Source organism: Oryzias melastigma, unplaced genomic scaffold (assembly GCF_002922805.2).
Source record: "Oryzias melastigma strain HK-1 unplaced genomic scaffold, ASM292280v2 sc00250, whole genome shotgun sequence".
Classification (NCBI taxonomy): domain Eukaryota; kingdom Metazoa; phylum Chordata; class Actinopteri; order Beloniformes; family Adrianichthyidae; genus Oryzias; species Oryzias melastigma.
In genome coordinates, this window is record NW_023416890.1 from 194,797 (window position 1) to 211,060 (window position 16,264).

Sequence of the window (16,264 nt, forward strand, 5' to 3'; positions counted from 1 at the left end):
CCAACAAAGGCATACAATTAGAAGTAAATAAAAAAGTAGAGGAGAGGAGAAGTAGATGGAAAAGAGGACAGAGCCCCAGTGCACCATACTTTCCCCAGCTTCTAACTTCTAGCAGCCTTCTATGTTATTATGTAGAGAATATACATATTTCATAATTTATATTGCAAGCATATATTGGAGAAGTATGTGATTATAATAATTATTTCCCCAAACTTCAGAACAGTATGGGAGCATTATGTTAATTATTCTATGATTACTGGCTAGTCTGGCAGAACGCCTGTCCAAATAGGAATGTTTTAAGGCTAGTTTTGAAGGTAGAAACTGTACCTGCCTCTCTGACATGAGCTGGGAGCTTATTCCATAGAACAGGAGCTTGATAGCTGAAGGTTCTACCTCCAACTGTACTTTTAGAAATTCTAGGAACTACAAGCAGTCCTGCATTCTGTGAGCGAAGTGTTCTGATTGGCTGGTAAGGAACTATGAGATCTCTAATATAGGATGGGGCCACACCATTCAGAGCCTTATATGTTAACAGGAGGATTTTGAACTTTACTCTAAATTCAACTGGGAGCCAGTGGAGAGAAGCTAACACAGGAGTGATGTGTTCTCTTCTGCTAGTTCCTGCTAACAATCTTGCTGCTGCATTCTGGACAAGCTGAAAACTTTTTAAAGAACTTTTAGGGCATGCTATCAGTAAAGAGTTACAGTAATCCAGTCTAGACGTAACAAATGCATGGATGAGTTTTTCAGCATCACTTTTAGATAACATATTTTTAATCTTAGCGATATTGCGTAGGTGAAAAAATGCAGTTTTACAAGCTTGAGATATGTGAGCCTTAAATGATAAATCCTGGTCAAATAAAACCCCTAAGTTTCTGACTGAAGAATTGGAGGCAACATTTACACCATCCAGGGAGACTATCTGATCTGAGAGAGCATCTCTCAGGTGTTTAGGACCCAGTATCATGACCTCAGTTTTTTCTGGGTTCAGGAGGAGGTAATTAATTGTCATCCAGGTCTTAATGTCTCTGATGCAGGAATTCAGTTTTTCTAGGTGGTCATTCTGATCTGGTTTAATGGATAAATACAGCTGTGTATCATCTGCATAACAGTGAAAGTTAATGCTGTGTTTCCTGATTATGTCTCCTAAAGGCAGCATGTAAAGCGTGAACAGAATGGGCCCTAGAACTGAGCCCTGAGGGACTCCGTAGCTAACTCTAGTACAATGAGAGGACTGTCCATTTACATTAACAAACTGGTATCTATCAGATAAATAGGATTCAAACCACTGGAGGGCAGATCCCCTGATCCCTATGTCATGCTCTAGTCTCTGGAGTAAGATGCTGTGGTCGATGGTATCAAAGGCTGCGCTGAGGTCTAACAGGACCAGAACAGAGATTAGTCCCTTTTCTGAAGCTAATAGCAAATCATTGGTAACTCTGACCAGTGCAGTTTCAGTGCTATGGTGAGGTCTGAACCCTGACTGAAAATCTTCAAAGTGATTATTGTCCTGTAGGTGGCACTGCAGCTGCTTTACTACAACTCTTTCTAGGATTTTAGATATGAATGGGAGATTAGATATTGGTCTATAGTTGGCCAGAATGTCAGGATCCAGGCTGGGCTTTTTTAAAAGAGGTTTAACAACAGCATATTTAAAAGACTGAGGCACATAACCAGTTTCTAGGGAGGCATTTATTATGGTTAGAATAGATTCACTAATTAGGGGGAAGATTTCTTTAAAAAGTTTAGTGGGGATTGGGTCTAAGAGACAAGTGGAGGTTTTAGAAGACGTAATAACTGATGCTATTTCTGCTTGGTCGACAGCAGTAAAGCAGTCTAATGTTACAGACGTTTCTATGGATGCCTTTATTTCTACAACTTCTGCCTGCTTTGGGTCGATAGTGGGAATAACCACATTTAGCTTCTGTCTAATATTTGAGATTTTATTATCAAAGAATTGAAGGAAATCTTCAGAGCTGATAGTAGCAGGAATATGTGGTTCAACCGAGCTGTGGCTGCTGGTCAGCCTGGCTATAGTACTAAAGAGAAATCGTGGATTATTTGCATTTTCTGCTATTAAAGTTGAGTAATATTGAGTTCTCGCTTTACGCAGGGATTTTTTATAGCTTAAGAGGCTGCATTTCCAAGCATTCAGAGAGTGCTCTGAGCCAGAACGGCGCCATTTTCTTTCTAATTTACGAGTTATTTGTTTTAGGGAACGTGTTTCAGCGTTAAACCACGGTGCTACTCTGTTTTGTCTAACAAGCTTAAGCTTCAGAGGGGCAACAGCATCAAGTGTTCCTCTGAGGGCTTGCATGGTATCATTGACAAACTCATCATTATCAACGGGGCTTAAAGAGCTCTGAGAATATTTATCTAACATGTTACTAAACATTGGTTGGACTGAGAGTTTAAATTCAGATACAGAACGGTCAGATAATGTTCGTTTCAGCTCTTTCTTAATCACTGGAGCTGTGGTGTTTTCTAATATAAACTGATAGGTAATTAAAAAATGATCAGAAAGTATGGGGTTGTGAGGATGGACACTCAGATGACTAATCTCTATGCCATAAGTTAAAACAAGGTCCAGGGTGTGCTTGTGACAGTGGGTGGGTTCATTTACATTTTGTGTGAAACCAACATTTTCTAATAAGGCTGCAAAAGCATTCCCAAGACAGTCATTACAGTCATCTAAATGAATATTAAAATCTCCTGTCATTAGGATATTATCAGAGTGTAGAACAACAGCTGATAAAAAATCTGAAAACTCTGTTAAAAATTCTGAATACGGGCCGGGAGGGCGATAAATAATTATGAATAAGAATGCTTTTTCAGTATTTCTGCTTGTGTGATTTATTGACAAAACAATGTTTTCAAAGGAATTATAATTGTATTTAGCTTTAGTGTTAAGAAGTAAGCTTGCATGGGATATTACAGCTAGCCCACCTCCTTTCCCAGAAATCCTGGATTTCTGATGGTTTTTATAGCTAGGGGGGGTTGCTTCATTCAGCCTGACATAATCATCCTGTTGTAGCCAGGTTTCTGTTAGAGCTAGTAGGTTAAGTTTATTGTCATTAATTAATTCATGGACTAAGAGGGACTTTGAAGAAATTGATCTAATGTTTAGCAATCCACATTTAATGACCTCATGGTTTTGCTCATTATTGAGAGTATCAGCAGCTAACACTTTTAGCTTTCTGTGTCTCACTCCTCTCACCTGTCTTTCAGTACACAAGCTAAAGCTAGAGCTAGGACCTGCTGAGCTGTCCCTGTTTGGGGTTTGCACCAGCGCTGAAGGCGGCTCAGAGGAGAGTTGTAAACTGCTGCTCTGTGCCCGGGTCTCATCTCTGGATTGTCAGTTTGCAGGACTAAAGCTAGCACAAATGTTCCTGGAAAGAAGAGAGGCACCTCCCAAAGTAGGATGGATGCCATCTCTCCGCATGAGACCGGGCTTCCCCCAAAACACGTTCCAATTGTCCACAAAAGTAATGCCATTTTCTGGGCACCATCTAGCTAACCAGCGGTTAAATGATGAAAAGCGGCTGTACATTTCATCATTGACTAGGTTTGGCAGAGGACCAGAGAAAATTACTGTGTCGGACATCGACTTAGCAAGCTTACACACCGAATCTACGTTCAGTTTGAGGATCTCTGATTGTCTCCGTCGGGCGTCGTTACCGCCTGCGTGAATCACGACTCGACGGAACCTCGACTTACTCTTGGCTAACAACCTGAGGTTTCCTTCGATGTCACCAACTCTGGCCCCCGGGTAACACCTGACTGTAGCCGCTGGGAGCTTCACGTGTCTAACTTCAGAGGAGCCAATCACCAGAGTTTGGGGTTCAGCGGGTGCGTCGCTGAGGGGAGAGAACCTATTACACACGAGAAGCTTCGGGTGCTCTAAGTGTTTGCCTTTTGCACTATGCTTCCTTCCCACCGGTACAAACCCATCCTCATCCTGGGTTTCCCCCGGCTGCGGGAGGGGTGCTGGGATGCTAGCTTTGTTAGCCCTGGAAGTAGCGCGGCCCGCGCTACGAGTAACTACCTTGCTAGCTGGCTTAGCTTCCACTGTGCGGGCCCGTGCTTCTAGCTGCTCTAGCCTGGCCTCCAAGTCTAAAATCCGACTGCACTTCACACATCTACCACTATCTTCAGTAAAGGAGGCAGGGTCCTCGCTGAACATATGGCACATGGAGCAGGAAAGAGGGGAACAAGAAGACGGGGAGGAATCCATAGCTCAATGCTAAGCTATGGTTAGCGGTGTTTTGCTAACGAAAAATCTACGTAAACGCTTTGTGTGGTTAGGAGAGCAACGGTTAACACAGTAGTTTACTCACTAAAAGACAAAAGGTGCTACTTAAGATTTTAAGTAACAAACAGGATTTACACTAAGATATCAACAGATCAGGTAGTCAAAAGCAGGAGCTACAGAAGCAACGACCAAGCACTGGGTAACGCTCACCCGGAAATGACGTCACAGGAACAGGAACTGTCATGACCTCACCATCTGTGCTGTGTATCACAGTATATTTGACAAATAAAGTTGACTTGACTTGACTTAATCTGTGCTAATGCTAACGCTAGCATTAGCTTTGGCTATGAGACGTGGAGCTGCAGAAGATCTTTTCTCACCAGCTAAAAGTTGCCTAAATTTCACATAATCCTGTAAACAGATCTAAAGTCAGACGATTCCAGCATGTCTGACATTAAAGTCAAACTTATTCCTGTTGTAATGTTTTCTACTGCGGTCAGTGAGCTGCTGTTAACTCAGCTGTGGTTCTAACATCACTCCTCTTTGTTTTTGTTCATAACTGTGTTAACATGGTGGATAGATGTCTTTTTTCCCCATCAAACTTTATTTAGCAGTTGCATACATGATACAAGAAATTTAAACATAACGGACATATACACACATAGGAAATATATATATGTGTGTGTGTGTGTGTGTGTATGGGATGATCCACAAAAACTTATGGAAAATTATGTTGGTCTCACTTAAAAAGTTCGGCCAACATTCACCTTGCTGTATTGCTCACACGTATTTTACATATGTCCAAGGTTGGTTTTTTTCTTGGCCACACATTTTAATTGTGGCCAACATACACGTTGCTGAATTGCCCGCAAACATGTATGTGTGTCCAAGGGCAATAACTGATGTCAATTCATGTTGTCCACACGCTTTAAGTGTGTAACAAATTGAGAATTAAGACTCGAGTCTCAGCCAAAGCCTTTGAACTGACGTAAAAATGTAACATTCTTATAGTATTTCAGATGTACTTTTCTCAAAAACCGTACGGTAAAAATACTTCATATTTTCAGTGGTAGTACTCTTTGAAGTACTAAATACGTCTGTAAAGGAATAGTGATGTACTTAATTTAGATTTATAATTTAATCCCAAACAAAGTTGAAAGACTACCTGCTTACTTATTTTGTATAATTTTAATCAGCACAACCTCTCCTATATGAGTCTGCCTTTAGTCTTTTCTTAATGTTCTATTCACACACTAGACATAAAATCATGAAAAAAAATCCTATCTGAGGAATTACTGGAATAATGATCAATTTAGACAAACACATGCCATTTCCTATTCTGTATGACTTTTCAACTTCATTTTTTTCTGCTTTTATCTATCGCAGAGAATATTGACCCTGGAGGGTAATGAGTCACCCCATATCCTTGTGTTTGTTGACAAAGCCAGGTTCAACCTGGCAAAGCATCGAAGGCGCGGCTGTAACATCATTGGCTAGTGAGCCAAAGTGGATATTCCAGGCCAGCAAGGGGGCAACATCACGATGTGTGCAGCCACTTCTTACTTTTTCTTCATTCTGTCCCAGAAAATGAAAGGGGTCTCCACGAGCCTCCACTACCCCGATGTGTAACTGTGTGGGACAATGTCACCTTTCATCGGGGCCCACTAATTAGAGCATGGTTTGCCAGACACGCCAGAATGTTAATGCTCTTTCTCCCACCTTATTCTCCTTTTTTGAATCCCATTGAGGAGTTTTTTCAGCTTGGAGGTGGCGAGTCTATGAACATCACACTCAAGATCAGAGATCCCTGCTCCATGCAATCGATGCTGCATGTGAGGACATTACTGGAGATCAGTGTAGGCGATGGATGAGACATTCTCGTTGTTTCTTCCCTCGCTGCATTGCAAGGGAAAACATTTGCTGCGACATGGATGGAAATCTTTGGCCAAACAGAGAAGAGCGTCTAGATGGCCAGGAGCATCAAGATGATCACCCTGAGAGGGAGGAGACCAACAGTGACCAGTGAACCTAACACTAGAATGCCATTTGCAGTACTGTAGGCTGCTTTGATTTTTTGGGGAGGGGTTAGTTTTTACATTGGACTTGCAGAGAAGAATATGCCCTTTTTGTATTGTAAATGAAAAAGTTTCAATGTTTAATGTGTACGTGTGTGAGATGTTCAAATTTGAAAGATACTTTGAAATCTTTTATGCTTGCTACGTGTAGTTACCTCGACTTCTATTGTGAAAAAACGTCTAAGTGGTTTGACCTGCAGAGCTCACACACTGACAAAGAGACAATTCTTTTTGAGGGCTCTGACCATCCGTGTGAGTAAAGAGCTCCGGAGAAGATATGAGCGTCTGGAGCTGCACTGTGGCGCAGTGGTTAGCACTCTTGCCTCACAGCAAGAAGGCCCCGGTTCAAATCCCAGCTGGGGGATTTGGGACCTTTCTGTGTGGAGTTTGCATGTTCTCCCCGTGCATGCGTGTGTTTTCACTGGGGACTCCGGCTTCCTCCCACCGTCCAAAAACATGCTTCATAGGTTAATTGGTGACTCTAAATTGTCCCTAGGTGTGAATGTGAGAGTGTATGTATGTGTGTGTGATTGAGGCCCTGCGACAGGCTGGCGACCTGTCCAGGGTGTACCCCGGCTTCGCCCATTAGCAGCCGGGATAGGCTCCGGCACCCCGCGACCCCGAAAGGGACAAAGCAGTCAGGAAGATGAATGGATGGATATGAGCGTCTGCAGGTGATCCATGGTGTTTTGCTGGAAAATCCAGGTTGTTTTGATAAGAGAACTAAATGAATGAGAATGAGCAAAATCACCCGAGAAGGATCCATGTTATTACAAGCGCTCTGACTCTTTACTTGGGAAAAGAATGAGCTGCTGAAGTGTGTTTGAAGAGTTTTGGTGAAGAAACTTTTTTTTTCTAGAGATCTAAACTGTTTTGGAAAAGTGTAAGTATGTTTAGCCAAATGATCTTTTATTTTAATAAATTTACTTTCTGTTTCAAGAAATGAGCCAAAGCAACAGGGGAAAACTGTAACAAAAACTTAAGATACATCCATAAACAGAAAGAAAAAAAATGAACAAGAGGGCCAGTAAAAAAGTAGTAAGTTGGGTGAAAAGCTATTTAACAGGAAGAAAACAATTTGTCAAGATGAATGAATTTACATCAGAGGCCAAAGGGATAAGTTGTGGTGTCCCACAAAGATCAATTCTGGGCCCGCTGCTGTTCAATATTTACATCAATGCAGTGCTTTAAGTGGACAACAAGAAGTGGCGGTGCTCTCTTTATCGGAAGTCGAAACATAAAATAGAATCTTGAATGTAAATATTAATTGATAAAAAGAAGTCCTTTTTTCAACGTGTCTTAATATGAAATAAGAAAGAGGGAGCTCAAGTCTAGTCTAAAAATAAATGTAATCAAACACTAACGTGTGTTTGTAAAATTATTTTAATTATTTTTTTCATAAAAAATTTAATTATTTTAAAGTTGAAGATGAAACTTTGGTTGGTGATTTTATGGAGGAGCTGTACCATTCCGTATGATACTCAACTTATAATTTATAAGCTACAATCAAAACAGAGAAAAAAGAAAAATGAACATTAAACAAACAAAAAAGTCCAAATCACATAACCTCAGAGTGAAATCTATTTCTACAGAGTAAATCCTCATCTAAAAATGTCGACAGCATGCTCCTCTTGTTGTTTTAAACTGCTGCATCGGTACATTCCATTGAGGAAAACAACAATAGGACAATGATTTTGGTACATTGTTGAATTGTAAAGTAGGTGTTAAAAAGTCTTCACGGACCCATTGATGAAGTCTGATCCCATTGGCTACCCGTCATGTGTCAATCAAACCCCCCAGACGTTCGACGTCAGACCCACAAACGCTAATTGAGCCATCTGATTGGTCAATTTATAACTATAATAACTTGTGATAATGGAAAAAAGTCTTTAAAAAAATTAGGATTAGAAAAAAGAAGTTAAGCAGAAAGCAGCAGAGGAAGAATGATTATTCTGAGATATAAAATGACTGAGAAATAACTGTCTGTTTCTCAATGTAAGTCAATGGGACTTTGGCCTTTTTGCAACCCAGTGGTACTTCCTATATGAACACGGAAGTAGGGCGGCTTGCTCTGTCCAGTTATTTCTTATACAGTCAATGGTCATTACCTGGCTGTGTGAGGCGTCAGCCTGAGACTCCGCCTCCGTTTCCACCCGCGTTCTTTTAACACCCCGTAGCCACGAGATCATCATTGGGTTTTCATTCACGCTAAAGTCATTTCTTTTGCTTATTACATTGCTCAGACAAGTTTGTGTTGACAGCGTAGAGTAGAAATCTCGAGACTGCCCGTGTGCTAAACAGGAAGTTCCCGCAGGCTCCAAGAAGCCCAAATCCTGTAAACTTCTATAGAGAAATAAAATGTTATTACTGATTTTATTTATCAGAATAACCCTTTTGAACAAGTGTGTATTTTCCTAACACGTCCTTATTGCAAATTCTTATTTTTTTCCAGGATACTTTTTGTCCTTACCGTAAGTTAGTCAAGTTAAAAACTGACCAATCAGACGCGTCAAACTACAGCGTGTGGTGCCCGCTGGCCCCCACCTTGAGAATTTGATTGACATCTTCTCCCGAGCTGCTTTCAGTGGAAGGAGGGATGTGAACTGCCAATAAGCGTACTCATGATTGTGGACTGTAGCTGCCCTAAAAACGCGACTCCGACAAACTCGGTCTGTCACTGAAGGTAGATTTGGCCTCATTTGGCGCCTGAGCTAAGGCATTTATACGAGGATGTTACTCCCTCTGTCCAGTGATAACATGGTGCAGAGATGCCCACTGACGTTAACGTACAAATTTGGCTTATCTGCCAAGCGCAATGAATTGTGGGATACCTTCACTTTCGTTTTTCTAGGTAAATTCGATTTTAAATCTGGGTTTTTGTCTGCGTGAGTCGTTGTCTGTGGTTGTTTTACTGTTTTTCTCTTTATTATTTTATCTGGATGTGTTTACTTCTTTTTGCACCATAAGTGAGAGAGAGGGGAAGAATAATCAGGAGCTTGTGTTGTACTGTTGGAATAGAGCGCGGAGCGGTATAGAAGAAATTATGCACTGTATAATTTCTTATGTGTAGGATGTCTTGCACGTACTTCGTGATTCCTCCGCATATCCAAGTCTAAATTGATTTAATCAGAGCACCGGACGGTCCTGACTAGATGAGAAGTGCCGGTGCTCCGATGTGTGATTTAAAGAAGTCCCGGTGCTCAGCACCGGAGCGCACCGGCCCACTTAAAGCACTGCATCAATGATATATTCAATGCTTCAAAACTTTTAAAACTCATTTTATTTGCTGATGACACAAATATATTCTGTTCTAAAGACAATCAAAGGGAACTTATCAATTTGTTGAACACAGAGTTAATCGAAATAAAATCATGGATGGATTACAACAAACTATCTTTGAATCTAGACAAATCTAAAGTGATGTTTTTTTGGTAATTACAAAGCCAGTACAGAGCTCTCAATTAAAGTTAATGTAGCAGGATAGATTGCTGCAGGTGTGGCAGGGAAGTTAATTGGAGCCACTGGCTTCCATTTGCCGTCATGGGCATCTTCTGGCCTCTGGGACCGCCCACTTCCTGGTGCGCACTTCCGCTTAGCCTCACAGGTAAGGTAGCGGTGGCAGGCTGCCTTGGGAAGCTGTCGGCGGACTTCACATTGCTCGTGTTTTATTTTATAGCTCCGGAAAACATCACAGCCCAAACTCGCCATAAACAGAGCCTCTGCAATTTGCGTGCTGATTTTTTTTTCTGGTGACGAACAGCCAGGTAAGTTAGCAGTCCTCCGGGACTGTTTTTGTTTTGGGGGCCTCCACCTTCAGGAGCTAAACGGGCCTCAGCTAAACTGATCTTTTTCCCCATTTAGTTTGTGTGATTGTTTTATTGCACTCTGTCATTTTTTATTGATTTTTAGAACTTTTGTAGTAAAATTTTATTTTTTAACTCTGCCTCCTGCCTTTGTGTGCAATCGACCTATCGAACGGTACTCGTACCTTTCCACTTACCACATTAACAATGACTTAATTGAAAGTGTTACAGAAATCAAATTCTTAGGGATTGTTATTGATAACAAACTGAGTTGGAAATCACACATCAGACACAAACTAAACTTTCAAAAAGTATTTCAATCATAAATAAATCCAAATATATATTAATATACAATTGTAGATATTTATTGTACTCCTCCTTAATATTACCATATTTCACCTGCTGTATATAAATTTGGGGTAATAATTATAAGAGTTCACTACATCCTCTTATAAGAAAATATTTTTGATTAAATTCTATTTCCATTTTACTCTTATATGTAACCTTTCAATGAAGCTCTGTAACCTTTGAATGAACCTAGTGTGCTCATTAACACGTGCCTCTGAATGCATTCTCAGATATTTAAAACAGTCTGCAGCTTGTTAGAATTTCAACTTGGGCAGTGTTTGATGTAAGACAGATTTGAATTGTCCTCTGTGAAAGAAATTGTTTTATTCTTATCATTGTCTAAATGTATTTTAAAATGGTAATCCAAGCTTTAGCCTACAGATGACCATTTCACCTTTTAGGAACAAATGCAAGTGCCTTCTCCTGCTTCTTTTCCCAAGGTAAGATGAAAGGGTTTACAATATACCGTCTCCAGCAGGAGGGCAGGATGCTGATTGAATGTAAACATTCCCAAATGGTTCCTTACATGACATCCTCCTTAACCGAGGGGTGTAAAGGCATAAATAACATGTTGACCCTGAGACAAATGCAGAAAGCAGAGGCCTCTGAGATAATGATCAACCAAGATTGGCCATGTGACATGTCCTGACCATTGCTTTGAAGGTGGTTTGATCAGCCCTATAAAACGCTTGGGTCCCGTCAGTTCGGCGGAATCCTCCATAAAGGAGCTTCCCTACACACTCGCGTGCACCACGTGTATTATTCTGATTTTGTTATTAAACACTTGTGTTAACCGTAAGATGCGTCTGTTCCTCCATCGGATTCAACATTTTTCCACAACACTCTCTTTTTGCTTCAGAAACGAGCCATCAGAATTATACATAAAGCCGGTTATCTTGATCACACTAACAACAATTTTATCAATCCAGATTTTAAAACTGTATGACCTTGTTAATTTTTACACTGCACAGTTACTATACAGAGCTAGTGGGAAAACATTACCGTACAATATCCAGAAACAGTTGTTAGAAAATGAAGGAGGAACAAACTGAGAGGATGCAGGAACTTCAAGGTCAGATTGATAAGAACTAGAGCTGTCAGGCGATTAAATTTTTTAATCGCGATTAATCCCATTGTCCAGAGTTAACTCGCGATTGATCGCAAATTTACATGTGGCCTTTTTTTAAGGAAAAAAAATGTGTGGTTTGTGAAATTTAGCAGTTCTACATTAATTATGAAAACAAGAATGACAAAATTAACAGTTTTCATCAGAAATACTTTATTTTGTAACATTGTATTGAGATAAACTTTCTTAACAATAAAAGGCTGTAACATAAAATGCCTAACAAAAGCCCAAGTGCAAGTGAAGGGCATTTTAAATTCAAAACTTCAATCAACGTTCAGTAAAATAAAATAAAAAACATCAAAAATAAAATTTCCATAACACTTTCATGTTCATTTTTTGTCAGGACCAAATCTTTTTCTCCTCTGCTGCAGTAATAAATGAAATAGAGATTTATCATTTCCAATGAACTTTTGTTTTTTAAAACATTAAAGACTGAGAAAAGCGGGATACACTGTGGATAGTTTGACAGTCTGTTACTGCCGCCGCGTTCTCTGGCTGCAGCTCGATGGAGCGACGTGTCCAGCGGAGCTCACGCCATGAATATGCCGGCAGACAGACCGCTATGCTGGGGCTGGATCATGCTTAAACCTCCAGAACATTTAAAACGTCCCCCGGTGAGCTTGCTGTTCGGAACGTCGGGGGTCTGCAGCCTTCGGGACGCGGGCCGGTACCACCAGACGTGGTACTGGACGGGAACCGGAGCCGGGTTAGGGTGCAGGAGCTCTCCAGGTCCTAGCGCCGGGCCGGTTTTAGCTCGCAGCTCGGTGGTTGGAGACCCACCCGTGATCTAGTGAGAGCAGCCGGTAAGTTGGACGGTGGGACGCCCGCGAGCGCGGTATGGAAAGGCACGTATGAGAAAGTCCGCGATTAATGCGTCCAAAAAATTGTCGGCGTCAAGCACGTGTCAGATTAATGCGTTTTTAACGCTAGAAATCTGACAACCCTAATAAGAACCATAAAGGAAAGTTTCTGTGTGTAGCACCAAACTCTGGAACAAGTTAAGTAATGAGCTCAAACAATGCTCAAGTATTTATAAATTCAAGAAAAAGTATAAAGAAACTCTAATTTCACAATATGAAGATAAGACGAGTTAAAGATTAAATGGTGCTTGAATAATTTCTGTCAGGGCTCAACCAGTCATGACTTCCTCTGACCACCAGAGGGAGCCCTCACCAGAGTACTCACTACATATGTTCCCTTCCACACTCAATGTCCCATCATGCATCTGCTCTGTCACATCACTGGTTTGTTCTCCGTGTTTTGTCATGTTTAAGTTTATTTAGTAAATGTTTATGTTTCTGCCAAAAGTCTTGTCTCCTGCATTTGGGTCCTTCACCACCATCCTGACAAATTCCAAACGTCTGAACTTGAATGTGATGAAATAATCAAAGCTTTTTCAAATGCAATCAATTAGTTTTATGTTATGTAATATGCTGTGATGATTACTGAAAAGTTTACAATCACAATGGTATTAATTTTCTTTAGTCTATCCAAAATATGTAGCAATGATTACAGGATTAATGTAATTATGTGTTCTAAAGAAAATCAATGATTATTAGATATTGTGTGAATCATTAATGTTTACTGAAAATATCTAAGAATTCTTTCAGAGAATGGTTAATAACAACTCTACGGTACTTTAAAACTTGATCTCAATGTTTAATTATTACTTTTCTGTATCAAGATAACATTGTACTTTGATGATAACCAATGAGTATTACATATCTGTTACACAATGTATGATTGATGTTACTGTTTACTGAAATAATGTTTGAGATTAATCGATAATCAACAAGCACTTCACTTTACTATTGGGAATTACAAAAAAACAACAACTGGATTAAATAATCATGCAAAACAGTGAAATGAAGTAATTAAGTAGGGGTGGGATTATATAAACTCACTTCTTCCCACTAATTTTCAAGCAATCTATCAAACTCGACTGACTTTAGTTAATTATCACAAAAAATAATGAACCAAATGTGACATAAGTGTGTTTTATTTTTGATTGTTTTCTATTTTCTAATCAATGCATTTAATTGTTTCTGTAATGAGTTTGACATAATTGTGTGTTTTGTCCTGTATTTTTCGATCTATGCTTGAAATAAACCAATCAAACTGCTTTTGCTTTTGGAGAATCTTGTTTCCATCTTTACAATTGCTATGTCGAGAAGAGCTCTGTTCAGAGACTGGCAAGGAGTCCAGGAGTCTTTGCATGACCCACAGTGGACAGAACAGCACTACCTGTCAGTTCTGAGCTCATTGTTCTGTCTTTTAGCAGCTGGTGGAGGCATACTCGCTGTCTCAGTTGCCTCAGCCCTCATCTGCTTCAGAGTCTGCACTGATGCACCGAGTACCTCTGAAGCACAGCACAGGTCAACTGAATGAGCCTGCAGCATGACATTTGTAGCCAAGGAACCCAAGACTATTAGAAAAAAAATTCCTATTTCAAAGAAATGATGCCTCCTTAACATCATCAGTAATCCTGATGCCTCTGTGCGCTGTGACCTCTGTCAAGATCCTCATAGGATCCTGATTCTCCACACGGCACTTGGTCACATCATGGTGGCTTGTTCACCTGATCTCTAACAGTCAATTTAGGGAGGGAACATCATAGCTCTGTGACACATAATGACGATGAAAGAATGAGTGCGGGGATCCTTACGGATCAAAAAAGGTTTTCCCACACGGCTCTGCTTGCATTGCATGGACCAAATGCAGCTGGTGGTAGCAGAGCATATGAGGGATATCTTTATCTACCCTTTTTCGCATTGAGGCCTGAGCCCACCCCTTACTCCACTCATGACAGAAGCTCCATCAGAGCATTGACTGATCATTTCAGCTGCACTAGAATCCAAGTCAGAAAGATGCTGAAGAATTTAGTTGGTAATAAATTCTGCATTTAACTGACTGAGGTTCAGCAGACCAATCAGGTGTTCCTCTGAAAGACCTTTACAGACAAATCTGATCATGACAGACAGATTGTCCACATTGCATCTGTCTCTGGTTCCATCACCTTTGAAGCAAAAACCAGCAAATCTGCTTTGTCACAATTATCTTTGATTTGATTTAAGACAATTTGGCCAATGATTCAATATTTTCCTTGTGGATAGGTGGAGGTGTAGTTTGGAGTTTTTGGCAGGCTTTTGTTTATTTCGTTAAACTTGGGGTCCTTTGTCAGTGTGTAGTCAACCACTTTAAGTAAATCCCTGCAGAGAAATAATCATTTGAGCTTTCCACACTGCCACCAAGTGGAAGTTCATTCACTGCAATGATTAGAACAACTTCTCTTGTTTTTATATTATATTTATCTTCTTCAATTCACTTGGGTCCTATTAAATTACTAATGGTTTCCCCTGTGGCCTCCCTCTGGGATATTTCAGACCAGGAGTTTGTATTTTTTATGTGGCATTGACTTGAGGCATGCTTTGTGAATCCCTCGTCTTTTTCCAGCGTCCTTTTCCAGTTATTAAATCCATGTTTTGTGAAAACCAAATCCCTGTCATTGTTTCCCACAAATGTACGACACGGGAAACAAAAGCATGCATCGGTCTCCCACCATCACAATCTGGGCAGAATGAGCGCGTGTTCTTCCCAAAGTTACACCTGGGGAAACCCAGAGCTGTGGGCTGTGATGGTGTTAAAGTGTTCAAGTCTGAATTGACATCATTTGCAGCGGCCACTGCAGGACTGGGAGCAACCAGGACAGCAGGGGTTGTGCTTGTGACACTAGGCAAACTGGATGTACTGGGCCGGGCAGTACCACCGACGAGTTAGTCTCTGCTGCTGCCGCTAATGCCCCGGTACTGGTAGTTTCGCTCCTACTGCCAGTGCTAGCTTAAGCAGCCAGAGACCTGCGCATAGTCAACTCGTTTCTTGGTTTACTGCAAGCTGGAACAAAGAGGGCGACAGAGGATGAGAATTGATTAAAATAACCAGGGATCAAATATTTTTGGCGATAAACGGCAGATGAAAACTCCAATCAACGGCTAAACTCTGCTGAAAAGCACTTCTGAGTTCTGCTGAGCCTGTAAGAGCTACCATGTGAGACTAGGAACTGGAGTGAAGCGAGAGGCCACACCCTCTTTTCCATCTAACAATCAGCACTAGCAGCTGTTTTGAATGAGAGCCAGAGAGCAGAGAGTGCCCCATCTTGTCCATGCAGAAATCCAGCCTTACTTCATTTTCACTTGATGCATGGTTTTTCTTTGAGGCAATGGCCTTTTTATGGCGCTTTTTAAAAAAATTAAATTAAGCTTTTAGACGTTTTAAGACAATGCTGTCGTTTTTGACTTGGAACCGTGAGTCCCATTTTATTAACATATTAACAATATTTGTGAATGTGTAAATAAATAGTTTGTAAATTAATCTTGTTAAAATTTTTTAACACTTTAAAGGCCATTTCTAAGACATCAACTAATGCTGGTAAATGACTTATAAACACATTAGCAATGGTTGTTAATGTTTTATACATAGTTTAAGGAAGCTTATTCTTAAGTTATAACTTAACCAACATGACTCCAATTGTTTACTTTACTTTACTTGTTGTCTGCAGTAATCCGGACTGATTTCAAAAATCAAACAGGTCATCTTCAGAACAAAATAAACAATGCAATCAATACATACTTTATACTTTGTTTCCCCGGAAAGGATTCTTTTT

At 40.4% G+C, this 16,264-nt stretch overlaps 1 protein-coding gene across 1 annotated transcript; it reads right to left on the reverse strand.

Moving 5' to 3' along the window:
- Window positions 1-3,533: 3,533 nt before the first annotated feature.
- Window positions 3,534-4,496, reverse strand: LOC112138832 (the record flags this gene model as incomplete). The annotated part of the gene is given in 1 exon segment (XM_024261492.2): window positions 3,534-4,496. A coding segment is annotated over 1 exon segment (701 nt), but the record flags the coding sequence as incomplete, so codon positions are not given.
- Window positions 4,497-16,264: the final 11,768 nt, after the last annotated feature.